At 51.1% G+C, this 25768-nt stretch overlaps 1 protein-coding gene across 1 annotated transcript; it reads left to right on the forward strand.

The window, feature by feature from the left end:
- Nucleotides 1–7233: 7233 nt before the first annotated feature.
- MAP1S (microtubule associated protein 1S) lies at nt 7234–24842 on the forward strand. The gene is made up of 7 exons (XM_045853255.1): nt 7234–7381; nt 8481–8582; nt 9998–10080; nt 11049–11189; nt 11776–14125; nt 23511–23746; nt 24589–24842. Exons 1-7 carry the CDS (start codon nt 7240–7242, stop codon nt 24742–24744), a joined length of 3210 nt encoding a protein of 1069 aa, XP_045709211.1. The 5' UTR covers nt 7234–7239; the 3' UTR covers nt 24745–24842.
- The last annotated feature ends 926 nt before the right edge of the window (nt 24843–25768 follow it).

Consider the following 25768-nt stretch of genomic DNA (forward strand, 5'->3'; position numbering starts at 1 on the left):
ACATTCTACTGGCTCTTGTTCTCCCAAATCCCCTAAAATTATAGTTTTTAAAAAACAAAAAAGAAAAAAAACAAGAACTCCCTCTCCACAGTTATTGTGCTCTTCCTGTGTACCTGTTACGTGCCATCTCTCCATGTGTGTACAATCATTTCCATTTTACAGATAAGGAAACTGAAGCACAAAGGATCGACGCTGGGAGCCAAGGTGGTGCTTTGTTCAGTGTGAGAATCCCAGGAGCATGTAAGGCTCGTTTGCCATTAGGCCTCAGTCCAGCTCAGGAGAGTGACCAGTGAAAACACCAAACGTCTGCTCTCTCCAACCTCCAGGTCCATGATGCCACTGCTGCCCTAGCCAAGCCCCTCAATGTGCCCCAGTTCAGGGCTGCACCCTCATTCATGCCACCCCTCTGAGTCCTCCTTCCCCACCCCAGACTAATTGGACACAGGGTGAACTCACACCTGGCCTGATAAGAGGGCTGAGAAGCCTCCACAAAAGGGCCTCAATGATGTTTTATTTGACTGGAGGGAAATTGGCACATCAGAGAAGCCATTGAATTTGCCCAAACTGAGCAGGCAGTAAGAAGCACAGCTGCACTTGAACCAGGGCTTCCGCCTCTCATGCTTCTAGAACAACCATTAAGACACCGTTAAGCAAAGCTGTGTAAGCAAGCGCCTTGGGGGCCGGATATCCCAAGCACCCCAGGATCTTAAAAACATCTGAGGCTCAAGATACATAAAAACTTTGGCTCCAGAATGCAAAAGAAGAACAGCAATGTCCAGGTGAATCCATGTTTAATTATGTTCAGGAACAGGATGTCAACTTTATTGGGATTAACATTGATGCATCTAGGGATAGGCCTGGGAGTGGATATGCTTGCTCTTCCTGGAAAGATCCTAGCCAGCTCTCAGCCAACTGTCTACTCAAGAGAGCTACCTGTGGCCAGCCCATTTCCAAAGCAAAGTGATAAAATACAAAGAATAACCAACCGGTGAGCAGTTAGCTCGAACAGGGACTGGTTTATGCTCAGCATGTTTTTAACTCGTGCATTCCCCACAGCGGCCCTACTAAGTGTGGGTTGCCAGGAGGCTGTTCAAACGATGGGGAAACAGGCAACGGGAGATCCTACAGCTGGGTAGGGACTCAGCTTGAGTTTGAACACCATCTGACTTGGGGTCTGGATCCTTGACCTCTGTGTTTTCCTCAACCGTGTGTTTCACCTCCGGGACATTAGTGAGATGGGAGATGTGGGTACAGTGGTGACTTTTCCACTTGGTTCGGGTTAAGATGTAGGGACACGGCGCTGCCTGGGGTTTCCAGACTTGGACAAGGGTGAGAAGCCGGGCGAGGATCCGTCTCGGCCCCTTACAATCCCTGCTACAAGTCTGCAAAACACACCAGCAGGTTGGCTTCCGCTTTGACCACGCCGCGTGACCACCTCTGATTGGACCAGCTGACGGCCAATGAGAAGGCTCAAGATTCTTTTCGCTCTTCGATTGCGCCCCCGGCCTACCGCCTCCCTACCTTTCGCTCATCCTTCTCCAGACTGTTTCTCCCAGGACGTCTTTAACTGCTCCCGCACACCTCGCCAGCTGGCCTCTACACGCGCTGTGCCCTCTGCCAGAAACACTCCTTCCTCTCTCTTCTGGATAAGCTGCTTTCTCTCCCGCTTTCAGCTGAAATAGCCCCTCCTCCTGCAAACGTTTCTTGACACCGCAGGTTAGGTGGAGACCTCCCTCTGGGCCCTCGGCACCCCGTGTTCTTTTCATACCATTGTTATTGTCTGTCTCCCAATCAGGCAGCAAGCTCCTTAGAAACCAGGACGAGGTCTTAGAAAACATCGTCTCCCCTATGCCTGGCATATAGTAGGTGCTCCAGAATTATATGTCGAGTGGAATAATGATTGAATTAATCTGGTATCAAAGATTAGAGAACCATCGGCCCTCTGGAGAGCAGTGAGGGCGGACTCGGGCTTGCTCGCAGCTGGCCCAGCACAGCGTCTACCACACAATGTGCGCTCAATATACGTATGTGGAAAGGAGGAGGGAAGGGATGCACACGTCGTTTCTTAGAATGACGTGCTTAATGGTGGCTCGTGGTACCACTTCAGGATCCTCTGCAGCCCCCAAGAACCTTAATCGGTCTAGTTTGCCACTCCCTCCCCACTCGCTGCCCTTAGGTGGGGATGGGGTGTAGCCTAGAGGAGAGGAAGGGGTGCTGTCTTGTCCTATTCTCCCTGGGAGTGACCTTGAGGGGACCCCGAGGGGGTGAGAGGAGAGGGGAGGGAATTTTGGCTTCTGTGGGTGTCTGCACTAGTTGGGGGAGTGCAGGAGGGGCTGAGGGCCTGGAAGAGGACTGGATTATAAACAAAATACAGCCTCTCTCCATTCACCCAGACTACATCCTGACAATCATACAAAATGAACTGATTGAAAGTGGGCGCCCACCCCGGCCAGGCCTCTCCCAGCTCCCTCTTTTCTCTGCCCTTTAGACTAGGGTTTAAGAGCCCAGCCCCTCAAACTGAGGGCATTTGGATTCAAATCCTGGGTCTGCCACGTACTGTCTATGTGATCCTGGGCCCATGACTTACCCTCTCTTGTCCTCAGTTTCCCCACCTGTGCAATGGGATGGGTAGTTACATGTATTAATCTTGTAAAATGCTTGAGACCAGCTCACAGTTGTTTTTACAGTCCATGTTGTCCTCTGCTCCCACATTCTCCCTGGCTCCCCATGACCCTCAGAGTAAAATCCACACCCTTTCCTGTGACCCAAGAGGCCCTGCTTGTTCCAATTCCCACCAATCTCCCTGCATCTCCCTGTCACACCATCTATTCACTCTGTGGTCTTCTTGTCATCTTCAAACACACCCAGCCCGTTCTGGCTTCAAGGGCCTTTGCACATGCTATTCCCTCTATAGATGAAGCTCTTCCTTCTCTAGGTGCTTGTTCTCAAATTGTCCCATGCCTGTGCTCAATCCTCCTCCTCTCTCAGGTCTGACTCAAGTGCTGCTTTTCCTGGGAAGTCCTTCTCGATCCCCCTAGGTCTGGTTGGGACACCCCTATTACATTCACAAGTCCCTGCTTATTCCAAATGCATGGGCCTCCATCCACAGACAACAAACTCAAGCTCTCCATCACCACACCACCAGGTCTATGGGCAAGTTTTTCCTGGGTATGTTTTTCCTCCCATGTAACTCGCCTGTGGAAACCCAGGCTCCACTGCTGGGAGGTGGCTTGGAACAGGTCTAAGCACCTCTTTGAGGCAGAGAATGACTTCTTGGCCTCCTTTAACCCAAGCAGTGCATTTCAAAGCAAAACCAGTAAGTTCCAGCTCCTTCTGCTCTGGGAGAGCAAATTGGAGCCATATGCTCCTCCCAGGAGACATCCCCTGCTGGCCTCCTGAAGAACCCCCAAGTTCCTCCACCCAGGACTCCTCCAACCTCTAATTTGCCTTCAAGCCATTAATGACCCCTTGGGGAATCTATGTCTGGTTCTCCTTGGGACAAGGTTGGCATGGGTTTGGCTCAAAGGATTTGGCTGGAAGGTGTTTCTCGAATTAATGAATGCATCATCTGCCTGATGAACTCCTGTGTACCCTTCAAAGGGCCGACCCTAACATCCCTTTTTTAGGATACCTCCCTCTCTCCCCAGAGAGAATTGCCTCCCTACTCCCCACTCCTCCAGCTCCAGGACCCACCCTATAGCCCAGTCCTGACTACATGAGGCTGGGGGCATATGGGGCCAGCTGTTCTTCACGCAAGCTGGGGCCTTCTGGGGGACCAGGACTGAAATCTCTTCAGTGCACAGGAAGATCATCGGGAAGTGTTGAGTGAGGGGAACACATGTTGCAAGGCCTGGAGCCAGCAGCCTTGAATTCACACCCTGGCTGAAGTGCTAGACACTGAATCCATCTCCTGACCTCTCTGAACTTCACTTTCCCATTTATTAAATGTGTTTACTCAGGATATGGGCCCCGAGTTCTTGCAAGGATGAACTGAATTAATACATAAAGTATGTGGGCCCTCAGGCTCCCTCCTGTTCCATACGGGGAATGATTCAACCCAGAGCCAGCAGCTTTGTTCCTGTCTCCAGCACCCAGACCTAGAGTGCTGCCAACACACATCCCTAATGAATGTTGACCAACAGGATTGGGTGTGTGTGTGTGTGGGGATATTCTGAATATTTAAAAGGCTGAAACCTATGTACTGATGAGGACATGGGATGGCATAACCTCCCTCACAGGCCACTTGAGGAAAGAGTCTGATTATTTCTTACCCCGTGACCCAGCCATTCCATCCCTGAGCATTTTACTGGGGGGTGGGAGTGGGTGGGGGTATATTCATAAAAAGATAAGTGCAAAAAAGCTCAAAAAACTTTATCCATGATAGTAAAAAAAATGGAAATAACAAATCTCCACCAACAGGTGAAATGGATGAATAGTGAATAATTGGTACAATAATAAAAAAACCCCAAGTATCTGCAAGAATGTGGAGAGATTGGAATCCTCATACACTTCTGGTGGGAATGTGAAATGATAAAGCTGCTGTGGAAGCAATCTGGCTTTCAAGATAAACATGAAATTACCATATGACCCAGCAATTGCACTGCTAGGTACCTGTCTGAGAGGATGGAAAGCTGGTACTCAACAAGAACTTGTACACAAATGTTCAGAGCAGTCTATTCACAATCGCAAAATGGTGGGAACAACTCAAATACTCACCAATGGATGAATGGCTAAACACAACGTGTGGATAAACATCCATTCAAAAGAATAAAGTAATCATGTGTGCTCCAACATGGATGAACTTTGAAAATATTATGCCGAATGAAGGAAGCCAGATTGAAATGGCAACACGTTGTATGAAATGTCAAGGATAAGAAAATCCATAGGGACAGAAAGTAGATTAGAGGTTGCCAGTGACTGGAGGGTGGGGGGATAAGTGACTGCTGATAGGGACAAGGTCTCCTTTTAAGGGGATGAAAGTTTATGCAGCTAGATATTAGTAAGGATTGCACAACATTGTGAATGTACTAAATGCAACTGAGTTATACACTTTAAATGGTTACAGTGATAAGTTATATGTTATATGCATTTTACCACAATATAAAAATGAGAAGTGGTACCCAAGACCATTACATAGCCATGAAAAGGCTTAAACACCTGCTCCTTGCCACAAGAGAAGCCAGATCCAAGAGTGGAAACCCTGTGTGACCCCATTTCTGTAAAGTTCAAACCCAGGTAAAATTCATCTATAATGACAGAGGTCATGGCCATGGTCACCTTGAGGAAGGAAAGAATCAACTGGAGGGTCCAAGGAACTGCCAGGACTGGGAATGTCCTAGCTCCCAATTTGAGAGCTGTCCTCTCTTCAAGCCCCACTTGACTAAGCCCATATTAAAAAGAGAAAAAATTACCAGGGGAAGAAAATGAGAGCATCTAGCAGTCCTGAGGACCCAGGCTTCCATTTCCACAAGGCCATCACTCGACCCCTGGTGACTTTGAAACAGGCGTGGAGTTAGGCATGGACAAAGGTAATGAAAGGCAGTGAACTGCATCTGGTTCCTGGGACTTCATAAATGGTCCCCAATGCTTCTTCATCTCTGGGAGATGCTCCCCACATTTCCCACACCAGATTCCCTGGCCTGGGGACACTTGGGGACAATGAAACCTCAGGGCTCCAGAACACTAAGAACATCTCAGGTCCGTGGGGGCACTCTTCCCTCCCAATCAGACTCTCTGGTGGAGACACATCTTGACACCTCAGGGTCCTTTAAGAATAATTTGAATGAATAACTCCAACCATGAGCAGAAGGAAGAGTAGAGATTTCAGTCGGAAGGTCCTGGGGTTGGAGTCCTGACCCAATCAATAAATACACATGAAAGAATAAATGAATGAATGAATGGTGGGCCAATGGGCTTTTCATCCCCAGTCCACAAGCCTTTATCTTACACTTCTCAGATGCCCAGGCTTGTCATGCAAAGGCCAGGGCCCCAGAGAGGCCTCAGCCTGGTCTGGCCTCCAACAAGCTCCCATCCTGGTGGGGAGTCAGAGCCTGACACAGATACTCACACTTTCACGATTACTCAGAATAATAATTTTAAAAATCATGAGCAGCCAGGACACAGGGAAGGGAGCCAAGGAGGAGGGATTGGAATAGAGGAAGGATGCCAAGGCCAAAAAGAGAGAGAGGAAGTAGAGTGCCAGAACATTAGATGGCATGTGGCCAGTGACCGTTACACACTGACCAGGGAGGAAGTTGGGCTGAACAACTCAGATAGTGAAGAACAAAGGCCACCTGATCCTGCTTCCCAGACATTTTCATTTGTCTTGATTTCTTTTGTATACCTCCAGAGTTGGGGAGCTCACTCCCAAGGGAGACAGCATGAGCACAGGCAGCTGTCAAAGTGATGCAATGTGACTTTTCAAGTAGTGGCTGCTATAGGTAGAAGGGGTGAATGAGGTTGTTTGGGGAGGGCGGGATACCCACATGAGCTGGGCAGTTGGTCCCTGCCACAGCGTGGATCTGGAATCAGACCCCCCTAAATTCGAATGTCTGCCTTACCACCTACCAGCCTAATGACTTAATTTCTCCAAGCCTCAGTTTTTTCTTTCCTCTGAAATGACCCTAATAACAGCATCTACCTCATATGTTCGTGCACATATTCAGTGAGCTAATGGAATAAAATGTCTGGCACACAGACAGTGCAGAAGTGTTTTGCCCTGCTCCAGGCCCAGAGTGCTCTGAAATGCGTCCCAAACACACTACTTTGTTAACTAAAACTTCACATGTGTTCACTTCTGCTTCATGTGCTTGTGCCCCACTACCCACACCTGGCAAACTCTGACATCCCTCAAAGCCCAGCTACAAGATGCTTTTCTTTTCTCTGTTCAAGTCCTGACCTAGAGAGCTGGGAGCAGTTCTGACTGGGCCGACTGCGAGGTGAGCTCCCGAGGGCAGGGATTCTGATTGGCATCTGGTAGGCATGCAGCCAAAGTTTGTTGACCGGTTGGATGAATGGATGGGTGGATGGGTGGATAGGTGAATGGATGATGATCGTTTGGCAGGTGCAAAGCGAAGACCCAAAAGTCGGCACCAGCTTCCACAACTTCTAGGGGCCAGTAGGGGGCACAAAACCGGTGCAAGGGAAACTTCCGAGCTGGGTTGTCCCCGTTTCCGGTGAGGCCCCTTTAAGGGGCGGGGCCAGCGGGGCGGGCTCTCCAAGCCTCAGGGCGGTGCGAAGATGGCGGCAGCAGAGGTGGTGGCGGCTGCAGTGGCGGCCGGGCCCTGGGCGGCTCAGGCGCCGAGCTCTTTGCTGCTCGTGGTGGGCGGCGAGTGCAGCTGCCCGGGGCTGCTGAACTACGTGCTGGAGGAGCTCGAACGAGGTGGGGCGGGAGTGGGATGGCAGGGGTGGGGCGGCCCGGGTGGGGGATGGGGCGGGGGCCCCGGGTGGGGGCACTGCTGGGGTTGGGGGGTGCTGATTCCATGGAGCCGGGGCCGGGGGATCGGGGCAGGAGGTAGCGAAATTCAGCGGGCGGGGGCCGGGGCCGGGCGTCCGGTAGACTGGGCGTCGAGATCCAGGGGTCGGGGGCTCAGATCCCTTCACTATTAGTCGGACCGCTCGGGCCGAGACCGTAGGGGTTCGACCTGGTCTGGGCTCCTCCGCCCGGACCCGGGTGCAAACCGTTGAATGGGCTTGTCCTGGCTCTGGGACCGGTGCGATTGAGCAACACAGGCGACAGCTCCACTTCCCGCCCGCAGGGCCTGCCAAGGGGAGGGCGGCGTCGCCTGGAATTCCCGGGTGTTTAGCAGCCTGGATGTCCTGGAGGGAGGAGCAGAGATGGGGAGGCTGAGCCTGGAGCCCCGGGGCCCACTTTCCATGGCTCCACGAGGAACTGCTAATTGGGGTGTGGGCGGGTGCGGCCTATCCATGGGATTTGGCACGAGGAAAGGTGACTCATAGGTGCACCTGCAAGGCTCAGTTAACCTGCAGTCACTTGGCACACCACACTTGGTGTGCGTGCATCCCACACGGTGGCTGGAGGGCATTCGTCTCTCCAATGGGCAGGGCCTGGGGTCCACCCCCTGTAAAGTGGGGCGACAGCACACTGGGTTCAGAAGGCTGGAAAATGTTCCTCTGCAGAGCACTGGGTGGGGAAGACTAGAGGCTCAGCCCTCCTGTCACAGGGCTAACTGTGTGGGGGTGGCGAGGGGTGGGGGTGGCCCCAAGGTGAGTGAGGAGACAACCGGTTTTAAGCTTGCATGGTGTCAGGATGGCAAAGGGGGCCTGCAGACAGTGGGAGCAGCTGGAGCCAAGGCCCAGAGGTAGGAATGTGTCTGGTAGTGTGCAGGAGCATGAGACCTGTGGTGGGGCCGGGGCAGGTGCTGGAGGGAAGGAAATGACAGAGATGATCAAGATGCAGGGGCAGGTTAGGGGAGAGGTCTGATTTTCCCATCTCAATTCAATTCCCCTTCACCCATTAGGCCTCAGGTCCTGGGACATTGACCCTGGTGTCTGCAGCCTGGATGAGCAGCTCAAGGTGTTTGTGTCTCGGCACTCAGCCACCTTCTCCAACATCGTAAAAGGTGAGACTGGAGACCCTGTGTGCCCCAGTTGCTTCCCTTTTGTGTCCATTGGGCAAGTGTTCTCCGACTGCCTAAACAAGAGTACTAATCCACCTGAGCTCTGCTGAGTGTGGAGCAGGGGCAGACCCTGACCCAGAGGTGTCTCCCTTGGTCATCCACAGCCCATGAGGCAGGTACTCATGTTTTTGTCCTTATTTGACAGATGAGGCAGCTAACATGTGGGGGGCGGGGGGCCTGTGATGAGGGGGCTTTTAGGAGGAGAAGCATCCAGGACTGCTGTGTTAGGTGGAGGGAAGGGCTGAGGCAAAGGGACAGGACATTTGGAAAGTGAAGGGCTGCTGGGCGGGAGATGGAGTGTGGGCTTCATGTGGCAGAGAGTATGTCTGGTTTGTGGCACTGATCCCTGCACAGGGTTGGATATACAACAGGTACTTAGCAGATGGGGAGCTGAGAAAGGTGCAAGATCTGGGAGGGATTTGGGGTGCCTGCGGCAGCCCCGCATAGTCTGTGGCTCCTTGGCAATTCTGTGGTAACAGAGCAGCAGCTGCTGGGCGGGGCCTGGGTGTCGCCTACAGCTTCTCCACCTCAGCCAGCCCTGCAGCCCCCCTCCCCTCAGCCAGCCCTTGAGTCACCTCCAGGCTGCTGTGGGAGGGGAAGGAAGTGACCAGTCTCCTCATTGTCCCTGCAGCTCTGGGTGGTTTCCTGACCCCTCATGGGATGGGGGTACTGGAAATCCGGTCGGCTCTGTGTCACCTCAGAGGCCACTTCCCCTCTCTGTGCCTTGGTTTCCCCACTGGAATGGAGCAATATCCAGGTGTGTGATAAGAAGCACATACATTAGCCCTGGAGGGTGCTTGCCTCTCTAGCCTCCAGGCCTGATGCTCCATATTGGAAGCACAACTGGGCTCCATGGAACAGACTAAGGTTGGGATCCAAGAATCAACCCCACTCTCATCTTGTGGCTCATGAGGCCTCCCAGCCCTGGGAATCCTGCTGCTGCCCCTCATTCCAGGCCCATCTGCCACTTCCTTGTCTCCCCACAGTCCTGCCTCAGGACCCATGTTGTTCCATCATTGGCTCTCCTTGGACTCAGGCTCCTTGCCTATAAAACAGGGGTGATGTGGCATCCCCCACAGGGCTGACAGCTGTGAATTGGGCCTTATAAGCAGTGATGGCCCTTGTCACTGCAGTTTCCAGTGGGAGGCCCGCTGAGGTAGGCTTCCTGTTCTTGCCTCATCCTGACCTGTGGCACTACCACATAGGCTAGCTCTGCCTGGCTGGGGTTCCTGGGAAATAGATCCCGGAGGGGCTTGTGGCTGCCTGGGCTCACACAGGAAGGCAGGGTTTGACCCTGGACAGCTTGACCCTGCGCACATGGCCCAGCTCCGAACAAACAGGATCCAATTCTCCAACAGGCCAACGCAGCCTGCACCACCGAGGAGACACCCTGGAGACCCTGGTCCTTCTGAACCCATCAGAGAAGTCCCTATGTGATGAGGTAGGGACCAGTCAGCTCCTGGAGGGAGTGGGCTGCAGAGACCAATGCTGTTCCCCATCCTGATCTCCTATGTCCCTGACTTTGTGCTGTCTGAAATTCTCCTCTCTGCACCCAGCAGCAGTGCCTCTTCCCCAGGAAGCCTTCCCCATCCCCCCAAATGCCCGAGTTTGGGAGGACGGAATGGGCTAGGAAAGGTCTGGAGGTGGGGAGGTGGCACCTGACTGATGGCTGCAATTTGTATGTTCCCTCTGGCTGGGCCCTACTAGTTGTCTCAATTAGTTGTGTATTTTTTTAAGACTTTATTTATTTTTAGAGAGGGGAAGGGAAGGAGAAAGAGAGAGAAAGATCAGTGTGTGGTTGCTTCTCACGCACCCCCTACTGGGGACCTGACCTGCAACCCAGGCATGTGCCCTGACTGGGAATTGAACCAGTGACCCTTTGGTTTACAGGCCTGTGCTCAGTCTACTGAGTTACCCCAGCGAGGGCTGAACTGACTTTTTAATACTTCTAGTTTGCAGATGTCTGTATCCTTTTCCCAATTATCTATGAGAAAGATGAACACGATAGAGCCCCAGGACACCCCTGTAGAGACCCTTGTACAGGTTGATTCCTGTCATCAAAAATACTCCCTTGAGGAGCTCAGGAGACAGCCAGCCCCATGGCCTTGGGGCTGGGCCGTAGAGAGAGGTGGGCTTAAGGAAGCCTTGAAAGGGTATAGAGGACTTTTAGGAGGAGAGGTCACTGGAGCCAGATGTTTTAGGATGAGAAGGGGTTTTGGGTAGGAGTTGGGCAGCAGGAGGCAGAGAGGCTACAATTTCTGGCTTCCAGTCAAGCACTGGCCTGGCTGTGCGGTGGAGAGCGGAGTGGGGTGGTTATATATATATTTGTGGTTGGGGGCCACCCCAAAGTGTGATGCTGGTTATGTCACCATGCAGAATAGGGCTTTGAACATTCTCCCCCTCCCTCAGCTCCGGAACCTTCTCCTAGACCCCGCGCCTTACAAGCTTTTGGTGCTGGCTGGGCCCTGCCTGGAAGAGACAGGGGAGCTGCTGCTCCAGACTGGGGGCTTCTCGCCCCGCCACTTCCTCCAGGTCCTGGGGGACAAAGAGGTAAGCTGCCCCCTCCCCACCCGGCCCCCCGCGGCTCTGCATCCTGGCTCGTTCCCCAATGACCTGCTGTTTGGAGCCCTGTCTTCTTCTCTGTGGAAGGATGGTGGTGACATGTATCCCTCCTGTTATCAGGGCAGTTTCATCGCCCACTACAGGGGTGGTCCTATGGGTTAACAGACGTCCCGGAGGCTTCAAGTGGCACCCCAGCTTCACCTCTAGAGTCCTTGGTCTGAGTGGGGCAGACACACCTGTGAAAACCACAGGTTTATGTTGTAGTGAGTGATATAACCTGTAGTGAGTGATGTAACCATGGTGAGAGAAGAGCCAGTGAGAGGGCAGGAAGGCTTTCTTAGAGGGAATAGCAAGTGCAAAGGCCCTGGGGCCAGGAGAATGAGAGAAGGCAGGAAGTCGGGAGGGGGGCAAAGGGTGAGGCAGGACTTGGGGAGGGCTGGGTTCTTGTCTTGAGAGTGACAAGTAACCCTCGAAGCCCCAGGTAGCAGGATAGGGATGTATTTGTCCAGTTTTCCCAAGGTGCTGGGTGTTGCCTGGCTCCAGGTGGCCCCTTAACCATTGTCCACCTCTGCAGATCCGGGATCTCCTGGATGCTGCGCCCCCGTCTGCAGACCCTCCCAAGCTCACCATTACTTGCCCGACCCTCGGAGACTGGGCCCAGTTGGCACCCGAAGTGCCTGGCCTCCAGGGTGGGCTCCGGCTGCAGTTGAACCCACCAGTGCAGCGGCCGGCCTCTGAGGGTCTGCGTGAGTTCCTGGAGTACGTGGCCGAGTCCCTGGAATTGCCATCCCCCTTCGAGCTGCTTGAGCCACCAGCATCAGTGGGCTTCCTTAGGCTCGCCCGGCCTTGCTGCTACATCTTCCCCGGTGGCCTTGGGGATGCTGCATTCTTTGCTGTCAATGGCTTCACCATGCTGGTCAATGGTGGCTCAAACCCCAAGTCAAGCTTCTGGAAGCTGGTGCGGCACCTGGACAGGGTGGATGCGGTTCTGGTGACACATGCAGGTGCCGACAGCCTCCCGGGCCTCAACAGCCTACTGCGACGCAAACTGGCGGAGCGTGAGGAGGCAGCAGTCGATGGGGGCTCTGGAGACGACAGGCTGCGCAGGCTCGTCTCGCCAGGCCTGGGTGTTGTGTTCCTCAATGCCCGAGGGACCACCTCTCGTCTGGTGCGTGGTGAGGATGAGGCGGAGCTGGCCTGTAGCCTGCTGGCTCGGCTGGGCATAGAGCCCCTACCGCTGAGCCGTGGATCCATGCCAGCCGAGCCCACTGTGCTCTTCCAGAAAATGGGTGTCGGCCGGCTGGACATGTATGTGCTACACCCACCCTCGGCTGGTGCTGAACGCACACTGGCATCTGTGTGTGCCCTGCTGGTGTGGCATCCCACAGGCCCCACTGAGAAAGTGGTGCGTGTGTTGTTCCCTGGCTGCACACCACCTGCCCGCCTCCTGGATAGCCTGGTCCGCCTACAGCACTTGGGTTTCTTGCGGGAGCCCGTGGTAACCCCCCAAGACCTGGCAGGGCCTCGGCGAACCGAGAGCAAGGAAAGTGTGGGCTCCCGGGACAGCTTGAGGAGAGAGGGCCGGACTACACTGCCTGCCAGGCCTGCCCAGGAGCGCCCTGGGGTGGCCCGAAAGGAGCCATCACGGGTGGAGGCCCCACGCAGGGCTGAGAAGGAAGCTAAGCATCCCCGAGAGGTGAAGAAGGACCCCAAGCCAAGCACTGCTCGGACCCAGCCCAGGGAGTTGAACCGGGTACCCTCTACTCTGGTCAGCGGCAAGAAGGCGGGTGTCCAGGCAGCCTCCAAGCCCCGAAGAGCACCCAACAGTCACCGCCCAGGTGTCCCATTGGCAGCTAATGGGCCCCACAGCACCCCCAGCTTCCGGTGTGGAGAGGCGAGCCCCCCCACAGAGGCCTGCAGTTCTCCTGTCCCCCAGCTGGTGGCCACGCCCAGCCAAGGAAGCAGCCTGGAACTGGGGCTGAGTCCCACAGGGGAGGACAGTAGCAGCCTAAAGACTCAGGAGCAGCTGGTGGCCAGTGGCACTTCCCCGCCGCACACCCCCTCACCAGCTGGAGCCCAGCAGGGCCCAGCTGAGGGCGGTAGGCAGCTGTCACTGAGCCCTCTGCGGAGTGGGGAGGTGGGGCCAGATGCCTCCCCCACAGTGACCACACCTTCCCTGCCTGCTGAGGTAGGTTCCCCGCACTCCACAGAGGTGGATGAGTCCCTGTCTGTCTCCTTTGAGCAGGTAGTGCCACCGCCCCCTGTCCCCATGAGCGAGGCAGGGCTGAGCCTCCCACTTCGAGGCCCCCGTGTGCGACGCTCGGCCTCCCCGCATGACGTGGACCTGTGCCTCGTGTCGCCCTGTGAGTTTGAGCACCGCAAGGCCATGCCCATGGCGCCAGCCCCCACATCCCCCGGCAGCTCCAATGATAGCAGCGCCCGGTCCCAGGAGCGGGCAGGCGCTCCAGGTGCCGAGGAGACACCGCCTACATCCGTCAGTGAGTCCCTGCCCACGCTGTCTGACTCAGACCCTCTGCCTGCTGCCCCTGGCACTGTGGACTCAGATGAGGACATGGAGGGCTTTGGGGTCCCTCGCCACAACCCATTGCCCGACCCCCTCAAGGTTCCCCCACCGCTGCCCACCCCACCCAGCATCTGCATGGTGGACCCCGAGCTGTTGCCCCCTGAACAGGCCCGGCGGACAGAGGGCCTCAGCCGTACCCGGAAATCCCTGACCCGCCCGAACCTCAGCACTGCCGCCCCCAAAGCCACTCCAGTGACCACTGCCAAGACCAAGGGGCAGGCTAGTGTGAACCGGGTCAGTCGGCCACTCAGCGCTCGGAGCGAGTCCAGTGACAAGGGAGGTCGGGCACCCCTGTCCAGAAAGCCCTCAGTCCCCAAGACGACCACTCGGGGCCCATCAGGTAAGTACCTGGGGGCTGGAAACCTGCAGTGGGTTACCAGCCCAAGTCCTGTCCTTAGTGCTATGTAGCCTTAGTTACACCTGCCACTGTCTCTAGGCCTCAGTTTCCTCATTATGGAAGCTCTGGCCTCACTGTTCAAGCACTTGGCAGTTCCCAGTTGCTCCAGTGGTGCTGTCAATGGAAACACATGTTGTCGTCCGGACCTGCTGGTAGCCACAGTGCCACAGTATGTGCAAAGAAACAAGTGAAATTAACAGTATATTTTACGCAACCATTTGTGTTGAGGTTCTTAAGACCAGGACCAGGTTGGTGATTGGCTAGGAGGATCCAGCTGTACTGGCTGCAAGTATGGGAGGACACAGCAGGATCTGCAGAGAGAAGAGACTCAGGGGAGGGCCCTCTAGCTCCCTGTGCCCGGTCCTGGGTGTCCCTGGGGAGCCAGGCACAAACTTCTAGAGTCCTCTTGCTGTGGAGCCACACTGTGTGCTTAATTCTTGAGCAACAAACAGTGATGACATGGGAGAAGTAGCCCATTAGGGACTCGGCTGCAGGGTTTCTGTTTGGGGCTGGTCACATCAGCACCTCAGCCTGGCTTGTGCCATAGTTCCAGACTCCCCGGAAAGGGGGAAGCCTGTGCTCAGTCTTAGCCACGTTGGTGTGCAAACACTGTGGGATTGGAGAGCCACCCTTATCGTTTACAGAGCACTGGGAGCCCTTCTGATATCTTCCGAGGAGCCACCCTGGGCCGGCCTGGTAAGCAGGCTTCCTGAGGACAGCAGTCTCTAGCCTGCTATGCCAGCCTTTCCCAGTTTTTCTTAATTGTGGTGAGATACACTGAATGTGACGTTTACCACCTTAGCATTTTTAAAAAGGGTCCAGATAAGTGGCAATAAGTACATTCACGTTGTGCAGCCACCACCATCATCTCCAGATCTCCCTTTATTTGAATAATTGAAACTGTCCCCATTAAATACTAACTCCCTAATTCTCCCTCCACCCCTCAGCCCCTGGCACCCACAGTCCTTTCTGTCTCTCGGAATCTCACTCCCCTAGGGACCTCCTGGAAGTGGAATCACAATATTTATCCTTTCGGGGACTGGCTTATTTCACTCAGCATAATGTCCTCATGGTTCATCCATGATGTAGCAGGTGTCAGAATCTCCTTCCTTTTTAAGGCTGAATAATACTCCATGGTGCAGACGGACTGACCACGTTTCTGTTTATTCATCCTTCCATGGCCACTTGGGTTGCTTCCGCCCTCTGGCTGCTGTAAATAATGCTGCTATGAACATGGATGTGCAACATCTCTTCGAGACCCTGCTTTAAATTCCTTGAGATCAATGCAAAAGTGAAATTGCTGCATTAAATTTTTTTTTCAATTTGGGGTGCACATGGCTCCTAGTCTTCCTGTGAATCACAGGAACAATGGGTCAGAGCAGGTGACCCCACAATCTGTACAGGTAACCTCCACTGCTAGAGACAGTCATTACAGTAAATGTTTTATAGTGCAGCTGAACTAATTACCGACGGAACAAAGGGACCAGACCTCCTGGTGGTCTTATGACGGATGATTGCTTACAACTGACACCAGCACCTGGTTTGATACCATCTCAGTTGCTCTGCCATTCTGGCCATTCACTGACAGGAATCTTTATGGTTATATTGTGTAAGCTTATAGGACACAACTGATCAGTAATTATGAGGCTTTGGCACTGGCTGAGCTAGTCCATCACTTTCCAAACATGGAAATTCAGACGAAATCGGGGCACACAAAGATGGAGTCAGCTTTGTTTACATCCGTGTCTATACAGAGACAGTTTGGGAAGCTGCCATAGATACCAAATGGAGGATTTTTAGACTCTGGATGAAAAAGATGAAATGAACAGAGTCAGAACAGTTTATAGTCTTATGTACAGTTAATATTTTATCAAGTAAGGTGTAGAAGCCTTACAACCATATAGATCCTTTTACCCTCCCCTTTTGTATTATAGTTATGTGAACTATGTCTACATACATTGAAAACCTGACCAGATACTGTTACAATGTTTACTCTTAATAGTTAACACATGTTTAAAAGAATTAAGAGGATACATTTACCACCCTGGCTGGTGTGGCTCAGTGGATTGAGCATGGGACTGCAAACCAAATGGTTGCTGGTTCGATTCCCTCTTGGAGCACATGCCTGGGTTGTGGGCCAGGTCACCAGTAGAGGGTGAATGAGAGGCAACCACACGTTGATCTTTCCCCCTGTTCCTTCTCTTCCCTTCTCTAAAAATAAATAAAATAAATAAAATATTTAAAAAGAAAAAAAGAGGATACATTTACCATTTATGTTTCTCCTTCATTCCCTAAGTTTCCCTTCCCCCTGCTATTATTTCCCTCCAGCCTAAAAAACTTTCTTGAGCCCTGACCAGGTGGGTCAGTTCATTGGAGCATCGTCCCATATGCGAAAAGTTTGCAGGTTTGATACCAGATCAGGGCCCATATCTAGGTTGTGGGTTCGATCTCCAATGGGGACATGTATGGGAGGCAACCAGTCAATGTCTCTCTCTCTCTCTCTCTCTTACTCTTACCCTTCCTCCCTCTCTAAAAATCAATAAACATATTCGGGTGAGCATTTTTAAAGTTTCTTGAGCATTTCTCATAGAGCAGGTGTGCTAACAACTCGTCATTTTCCTTCATCTGAGAGTTGTCTTTGCCTTCATCTTTTGTCAATATATATTTTCTCTGGATACACGAATAGTTGTTTTCTTTTGGCACTTCATTCTGGCTTTTTTTTTTATAGTGGCCATTCCAATGGGTATGAAATGGTATCTTGTAGTTTTGATTTGTATTTCCCTGATGAATAGTGATATTGAACATTTTTTCATCTGCTCCTTGGCCATTTTTATATCTTTAGAGAAACATCTACTTAAGTCCTTTGCCCATTTTTTAATGGGGGTTGTGTTTTTCTTGTTGAGTTGTGAGCATTTGCTTTGCATTCTGAATATGAATCCCTTATCAAATATATGATTTACAATATTTCCTCCCATTCCCTGTGTTGCCCTTTTAATCTGTTGAGAGTGCCCTTTGATGCACAAAAGTTTTTACTTTTTTTCAACATAAAGTCCAGTTTGTCTTTTTTCTTTTGTTGCCTATGTGTTTGGTGTTATATGCAGGAAATCATTGCGAAACCTAGTATCATGAGACTTTTGCCTTATATTTACTTCTAAGAGTTTTATAGTTTTAGCTCTTAAATTATCTCTTTGATCAATTTTGAGTTTTTTTTTATTTAAAAATATTTTATTTATTTTTAGAGATAAGGGAAGAGAAAGAGAGAGAAAACCATCTATGTGTGGTTGCCTCATGTGTGCTCCCCACTGGGGACCTAGCCCACAACCCAGGCTTGTGCCATGACTGGGAATCGAACTGGTGACCCGTTGGTGCACAGGCTGGCACTCAATCCACCGAGCCACACCAGTCAGGGTTCGATTTTTAGTTAATTTTTAAATATAATGTTAAACAAGTGTTCAACTTCTTTTTTTTTTTTTTTTTTTGCATGTTTCCCAGCACCATTTGTTGAAAAATCTATTCTTTCCCCTATTGAATAGTCTTGGCACTTTTGTCAAAAAAATCATTTAGCCATATATGTGAGGGTTTATTTGGGGACTCTTTATTCTATTCCATTGATTTTTTTTTTTAATCTTACTAATTCGAGTGAGTCTTCTCTTTTTTTTTCTTAGTCCACCCGAGGATTTGTCAATTTTGCCAGTCTTTTCAAAAAACCGACTTAATTCATTGCTTCTATGTTTTTCTATTTTCTATTTTATTGATCTCTGCCCTAATTTTTATTTCTTTTGCTAGCTTTAGATTTACTTTGTTCTTTTTGTAGTTCCTTAAGTTGTAAAGTTAAGTTGTTGACTTGAGATATTCTTTTTAAATAAAAGCTATAAACTTCCCCTTTAGCGCCACTTTCAGATTCTCTTCATCTTTGCTTTCAACAGTTTGATTGTAATGATTCTCACTGTGGGTCTCTGAGTTTATTCTACTTGGAATTCATTAAGCTTCTTGGATGTTTATGTTCATGTCTTTCATCAAATATGGGAAATTTGGGGCTCTTTAAAGATTTTGTTTACTTTGAGAGAGAAGGGAAGGAAGAGAGAGAAACATCAGTGTGCTAGAGATGCATTGATTGGTTGCTTCTCACACACCCCCTATTGGGGGCCTGGCCTGTAACCCAGACATTGCTATGACTAGGAATTGAACCAGCGACCTTTTGATTTGCACACTGGTGCTCAATCCACTGAGCCATACCAGCCAGAGTGGTCTTTTTTTTTCTTTTTTTTTTATCTTTCTGCCCCTTTTTCTCTTCTTGGTGTCCCACAGGTTTCTTAGACTATGTTCACTCTTTTTAATCTTTTCTTTCTGTTCTTCAGACTCAATAACTTCCATTATCATTACACCAACATCACTGATTTTTCTGCTGTTCAAATTTTAAACAGAATCCCTCTAGTGATTTTTTTCATTTTAGCTATTTTTTTCAGCTACAGACTTTCCTTTTTATTTTTTCTATCTCATTGATTTTCTATTTTGTCCATACATTGTTTTCTCTGTTTTTCCCCCACATCAGCCTTTAGTTCTTTGATGATCTTTCACACAGTTGTTTTGAAGTCTTTGTCTAGTAAGTCTGCCATCCAGTCTTTGTCAGGGCAGTTTATGTTGATTTCTTGTTTTTCCTTTGAATGGTCCATACTTTCCTGGCTCTTTGTGTACCTTGGGATTCTTTTTTTTCCAGCTTTTTAAAAAATATATATTTTATTGATTATGCTGTTACAGTTGTCCCATTTTCCCTCTTCACTCCCCTCTGTCCTGCACAACCCCTGCCACCCACATTCCCCCCCTTTAGTTCATGTCCATGTGTCATACATACAAGTTCTTTAGCTTCTACATTTCCCATACTATTCTTACCCTCCCCCTGACTATTTTCTACCTACTATCTATGCTACTTATTCTCTGTACCTTTTCCCCCTCTCTTCCTCCCACTCCCCTTTTGATAACCCTCCATGTGATCTCCATTTCTGTGTTTCTGTTCCTGTTCTAGTTTTTTGTTTTTGTTTTAGGTGTGGTTGTTAATGATTGTGAGTTTGCTGTCATTTAATGTTCATATTCTTTATGTTCTTTTTCTTAGACAAATCCCTTTAACATTTCATATAATAAGGGCCTGGTGATGATGAACTCCTTTAACCTGACTTTATCCGAGAAGCACTTTATCTGCCCTTCCATTCTAAATGAAAGCTTTGCTGGATGGAGCAATCTTGGATGTAGGTCCTTGCCTTTCATGACTTGGAATACTTCTTTCCAGCCCCTTCTTGCCTGCAAGGTCTATTTTGAGAAATCAGCTGATAGTTTTATGGGAACTCCTTTGTAGGTAACTGTCTCCTTTTCTCTTGCTGGTTCTAGGATTCTCCCCTTCATTTTAATCTTGGGTAATGTAACTATGATGTGCCTTGGTGTGTTCCTCTTTGGGACTCTCTGAGCTTCCTGAACTTCCTAGAATTCTATTTCCTTTGCCATTTGGGGAAGTTCTTCTTCATTATTTGTTCAAATGAGTTTTCCACTTGTTGCTCTTCCTCTTCTCCTTCTGGTACCCCTATAATTTGGATGTTGGAACGTTTAAAGACATCCTGGAGGTTCCTAAGCCTCTCCTCATTTTTTTGAATTCTTGTTTCTTCCTTCTTTTCTGTTTGGTTGTTTCTTTCTTCCTCCTGGTCCACACTGTTGATTTGAGTCCCAGTTTCCTTCCCATCACTATTGGTTCCCTGTACATTTTCCTTTATTTCACTTAGCATAGCCTTCATTTTTTTCATCTAATTTTCGACCAAAGTCAACCAGTTCTGTGAGCATCCTGATCACCAGTGTTTTGAACTGTGCATCTGATAGGTTGGCTGTCTCTTCATTGCTTAGTTGTATTTTTTCTGGAGCTTTGATCTGTACTTTTGTTTGTGCCATTTTTTTTGTCTTGATGCACCTGTTACATAGTTAGGGGTGGAGCCTTAGGTATTCACCTGGGCGGGGTAACCCATGTTACTGTGTTGTGACACTGTATGTGGGGAAGGGGTCTGATAGGGAATAATGGTGCTTGCTCCGCACTCTGCCAGCTTTCAGTCACTTCCCCTGCTTCCCACAAGCAAAGTGGGCCCTTCTGGTGCTGATTCTCATGTGGGTGGGTTTGTGTACATTCTAGGATCCTGTGGGTCTCTCCAACGAACTCTCCTATGAGGCTGGGGGTTTCTCCCTCTGGCGCCTCAACCCCCACAGGTGTTTTCAATCAGTGGTTTGAGGCTTTATTTCCCTGTGCTGGGGCCCTGGGTTGTGTGGTCTGTCTTGTTCCCCAGTTGTTCCTCCCGGTTTATCTGCATGCGAATGTGGGACCGCCCCGTCTGTGATATGCTGCCTTGCCAGCCACCTGCAGCCTTGCACGCCCCTCCACAATCCGCCACCTTGCCACGAGTCCTCTCTGCCCAGCTGCTCGTCTCCGCCCCTCCTACTGGTCTGGATGAATGTTTCCTCTTTAACTCCTTGGTTGTTGGACTTCCATACAGTTTGCTTTTCTGTCAGTTCCAGTTGTTTTTTGTTATTTAAATTGTTGTCCTTTTTTTGGTTGTGCAAGGAGGCACAATGTGTCTACCTACGCTTCCATCTTGGCCAGAAGTCCGTGATTCTTTTTTTAACTGAACATTTGAATGTCATAATGTGGTAACTCTGGCATCCAAATAGTCCCTTCCCCAGGGTTTCCTGTTTTTTTTTTTTTTAGCAGTATTAAATTTTTGCATTTAAAGATTAGCTAGCTAGACTCAGTTTGGATGATCCTAACTCTTGGCAACATCCGAAGCATCATAGTCAGGGGCTAGTCGGACAGAAGCCTTCTTCTCTCCATTAGGCCTGGTCAGGCTGTTGACCTTGGCCGCATCAGTGTCATAGAGCTTCTTCACAGCCTGTTTGATCTGGTGCTGGTTGGCCTTGACATCCACAATGAACACAAGTGTACTGTTGCCTTCTATTTCTTCATGGCTGACTCAGTGGTCAGGGGAGCGTGGTGATGGCACAGTGGTCAAGCTTGTTACTCCTGGGGACGTTTTCCCAGGATATTCGGGCTGCCTTTGCAGTCGCAGTGTCTTTGGCCACCAGAAGGTCAGTGATGTGGTTTTTTTTTTGTATGTGGCTGTGGATGCCTTTCAGCACTGCTTTCTTTGCCTTCAAAACCTTGGGTTGGCTTTGGGAGGAGCGGGGCTTCCTTCTCTTTTGGCGCCATCTTGAAAATCTCCTGTGGCTTTTTGTGTGTTTGATTACCATGGGCTGTCTCTGGTGGGGTTCAGCCTGTGGTGTAAATGTAAGGTGTTCTCAGGACTTATCTCAGCCTCTTCCTTTCCCTGGGCTTGAGTGGTAACTTTCTAAGTTCTCCTGCATATACATAGTTGCCTTTGAATGTCCTAGTCCTTAAATACGTGGCTTTCAGGAAAAGGAGGGGGCTGGGGAAGAAGAAGTGTGCAGTCCTTTAAATCCCATGAAGTCACTTCAACATTAGGGGGAGGAGCTGCAATGCAATTGTCCTCTAGGTGGGGAGACAGATTCCTGGTGTTTCCCACTGTCCTATCCTCCCAGAATTCTCCCACTATGTTAAAGCACTTTCCTGAATGTTAGAACTCCTTCCTGCTATGTAAGGATGATGCTTCACATGTAATCAACAGTAGAAATTATTACATAATTCCTCTTCTCTTTTCCAGTTTAAGTCTGGGGAGCCTGGCATGTGTTTGACACTCCCAGCTCACTTGGCCTCCACGCACCACTTTGCAGTACGTGGTATCCACTGCGTTGGTTAGCACAGGGCTGGAATTACATAGGGAAGGCTGGTGAGGAGGCAATGACAGTGACAACAGTGATAGTAACTGTAGTTCACGTTTAGTAAGCGCCTGCTTGTGGGTTGGGCCCTATATCTGGTACCTGGGGTAGTCCTGCCCTCCAGGAGCTTATGGAAGTCTGGCTTTTCTCCCCACATGGCCTGTCCTCAGCTCCTGGACACCCTGGTTTCTCGATTCTCTTGAGCCTCAGTGCCCACCTGAGCTATCACCTCTTGTCTTTTTTGGGCAGATTTCAAGGGAGGCACCTGATGGGCCCCTATGACCTTTGGCAGGTTAGGGGTTTCCACCAGAGTGGCAGAGAGAGGGGGCCCCTCCCAGGGCCCATGGGAAAGTCAGGTATCCAGAGACTGGGGGTCATCTGAGGCTGTGTCTGCCGGGGCATTTGGCCGCTTTGGAAAGGACATGATCTTGGCCCCTCAGGGTTCTGCCCCTCCATGCTAGATTAGCAAACGGTGTCTTAAAGGGCCAGAGGGTTAACTTTTCAGCTTTGCAGGCCAGACCATCTCTGTCCAAAACTTAGCATCTCAGTAAGTAACTGAACAAGTGTTCCAGTAAAGCCATGTTTACAAAAGCAGGTGGTTGCCAGCCCCTCCTCTACCCCCATTTTCCAGCCTATGGCCCCCGTCATCTTCTCTTTGCCCCTCCAACCCTACCGTTCTTGTCTCCCTTGTGCTTTCCATAGCCACAGTAGCTTTCTCTTCCTAAGGCTCCATGCAGTATCTTCACTACCCAAGTCTATAATTTCGAGTGACAGATGCCACTGTCACTCGAAATGCTAGGGGTTTCATTCATTCGCAAATGCCCCCCCGTAGCCCTTAGAGCCCATGCTCTGAACTGGGCAATGTTTATGATTATAAGACATCGAGCATCTGTCAGGCTTCTTGTGCCCAAGACCTCAATCAAGTGATTATGAGTTCACTCACCCCCAAAGTGATGGCCTTGTCCCCCTTGAGCAGGCTCTGGGTCCATCCAGGCCTCCTTGTCCTGGGTCTCCTTGCAACTCGATCCCTCTCATACCAGCTCTGGCTCTCCATCACCCTTGTGGGCAGTGATTTTTGTCTGTGTTGGTCACCACCATGTCCCCAGGATGTGGTACCCAAGAGGGTTTGAATAATGTCCCTTGCCTGGTTAAACAGATGGATACTGCAGTAGCAGCAGAGCCTTTCAGGCATCAGCTGTTTTTAGGGTTCAAGTGCCAAAACCTCCTCTTCCAGGAAGCCCTCCATAATTGCCCCCTCCTTCCAACCCTGAGGACATCTGTGCCTGGGGACTGGCCAGGGAGGTTCTAGGCACTGAGGAGGCAGCTAGGGGTATTTACAGGGTTCATTGAGTAACTGTCTATGCCAGGGAGGGCTTGTCAACCAACCACAAAACAGTGAGATCAGGCCTCCTGCTCAGAAGGGAACCATTCAGGTGAAAATAGAGCTGATTCTCAGCCCCTTCCCAGTCCTGAAGCTCACAATTAATCCCATCCCTCTTGCCCACAGGGTCAGCTAGCAGCCGGCCAGGCGGGTTGGAAGCCTCACCTGGCTCCCCTGTCTACCTTGACTTGGCCTACCTGCCCAGCGGGGGCAGCATCTGCCTGGTGAATGAGGAGTTCTTCCGGCGGGTGCGAGCACTCTGCTATGTCATCAGTGGCCAGGACCAGCACAAGGAAGAGGGAATGCGGGCTGTCCTGGATGCACTGCTGGCTGGCAAGCAGCAGTGGGACCGTGACCTCAAGGTGAGTGACCACCCCAGGCCTTAGACAGTCTTGGCACAGGGCAGGGACAGTGCCTCCCAGTGTCTTCCTGTTGAACCCACACAGATGTGGGAATGGGGCTGAGAGACTCAACTGTGTCCCCAAGTCCACAAGGAAAGGAGGGCAAATGCAGGAGTCCTCCACAGCTCTCAGAATGCTGTCCCTGTCATACTCATTTCCTCATTCATCTGCAGCGGCCTGGGTGGGGACTCAGGTGGACTGGTTTGATCATCTCTCCTGACCCCCAGTTCTTAATCACCCCACACTGTCAAGAATTTTCAGGAGGAACAGGTGAGGTGTGCAGCACCTACACAGTTGAGAAAGAGGCCTGGCTGGGCTCATCGCCAAAGGAAGCCTTGAAACAGAGCCTGGAGGGGATGAGGCAAGTTTGGGAAGAGCTTCTAGGTGCCTGGCTGCCCACTTAGCATGTGAGTGTGCAACCTGTGGCCTTGCACACAGCTTGCACAGCAGCCCAGGGAGAGAGCCCAGGTGTGGGGCACAGCCTGGGCAAAGGCATGGAGGTGGGAGTGAGCCTGGTGTGTCCAAGGAGCTGGAGGGAGGCCTGGGTGAGCCAAAAGTAGGAGGCATGAAGAGGGGCTCCTTGCTGTGGCCTGGTCTCCTGGGCTGTGAGAGGGTCCTTGGGTACCTTGGGGAACAGAAGGGACTTCAGGGACCAGCTGGCACCTGGCTGCAGACATCCAGGAGAGAGATGATGGAGGCAGAGCACACGTGATCCAAGAAGGAGGGCCTCTGCTGCCCAGGGGCTGGGCCAGGAGGACAGAGGGCACACCCCTTCACTGCCCATCCATTTTTCCTGCCTGCAGGTGACCCTGATCCCCACCTTTGACTCAATGGCCATGCACGAGTGGTATGAGGAGACGCATGCTCGGCACCAGGCGCTGGGCATCACGGTGCTAGGCAGCAACAGCACCGTGTCCATGCAGGACGAGGCCTTCCCCGCTTGCAAGGTGGAGTTCTAGCCCTGCCCTGTTCCCACCCCACCGACTGACCTTTCAGCCCACATCCGCCACTGTCCTGAGAATCACTGAATCAGAAATAAACTAAGTTCCCCACTCCACCATGGCCTCGGTTTCCTCTGCCAACAGGAGACTTGGCAGCACAAGGGACAATTGCCATCATGTGGGCTCCCGGGTCAGGCATTGCAGAGGGAGTGCCTCTCCAGTAGTGATTGCTGGCAATGGCGCTTGCTGGTGGACCGCAGCCTTCCCCCCACCCTGGCCACTGAGCGGCCCATTTTCCAGACGAGGAAGGCAGCCTCTGGACCCCTTCCATGCAGACTGGTCAGTGGTTGAGGTGAGATTTGAATCCCAATCTCTGCTCCAAAGCCATAAAAGAAAAGCTGCCCTCTGTTCCTGGAGAAAATGGATGCGTGTGGCAGAAGTCACAGCTGCAGAAAGGTGTTATAAAGAAGAACCTGAAACCCATAGTTGCAAACAGCAGTTTCTTGATGGGCCCCTGCCCTTATCACTGCATGTATGGAAGCTCCTAGATACAACTTTAGATAAGACACCATCCATAATGGGTCGAATGGTGACTCCAGAAAACAATGTTTGAATCCTGGCTCATGATACCTGAGAATGTATCTGGATGTGGAAAAACGGTATTTGCAGGTGTAATTAAGTGGAGGAACTTGAGATAAGATCGTCCAAACAGAGTGGTTCTAAGTCCAGTGACAAGCGTCGTTGTAAGGGACAGAGGGGGAGACCCAGACCCAAAGGAGGAAGCTGTGTGCAGGTGGAGGCAGAGGTCGGAGTGATGCAGCCACAAGCCGAGGGGCGCCAGGGCACCTGAGGCTGGAGAAGGTAAGGAAGCCGCCTCCCCTAGAACCTCACAGAGGAACCTATCCTGCTCACATCTGTGTTTTTAAGCTCCCAGTTTGTGATACTTTGTGACAGCAGCCCCAGGACACTTACACCATCAGATGTCCTGAGTTGGTCAGCACACTGCTCTTCTCCCTGGAAACAGCGGCCCAGATCACTGCAG

The sequence above is a fragment of the Phyllostomus hastatus genome, unplaced genomic scaffold (assembly GCF_019186645.2).
Source record: "Phyllostomus hastatus isolate PE091 unplaced genomic scaffold, TTU_PhHast_1.1 phas_contig_98, whole genome shotgun sequence".
NCBI classification, from domain to species: domain Eukaryota; kingdom Metazoa; phylum Chordata; class Mammalia; order Chiroptera; family Phyllostomidae; genus Phyllostomus; species Phyllostomus hastatus.

Excerpts from the sequence above, each read along its gene's own strand:
- MAP1S (XM_045853255.1), top strand. The coding sequence starts at position 7,240 with ATGGCGGCAGCAGAGGTGGTGGCGGCTGCAGTGGCGGCCGGGCCCTGG. Across the intron at positions 8,583-9,997 it reads CTTCTCCAACATCGTAAAAG|GCCAACGCAGCCTGCACCAC; the intron begins GTGAGACTGGAG and ends ATTCTCCAACAG. Across the intron at positions 14,126-23,510 it reads GACCACTCGGGGCCCATCAG|GGTCAGCTAGCAGCCGGCCA; the intron begins GTAAGTACCTGG and ends TCTTGCCCACAG.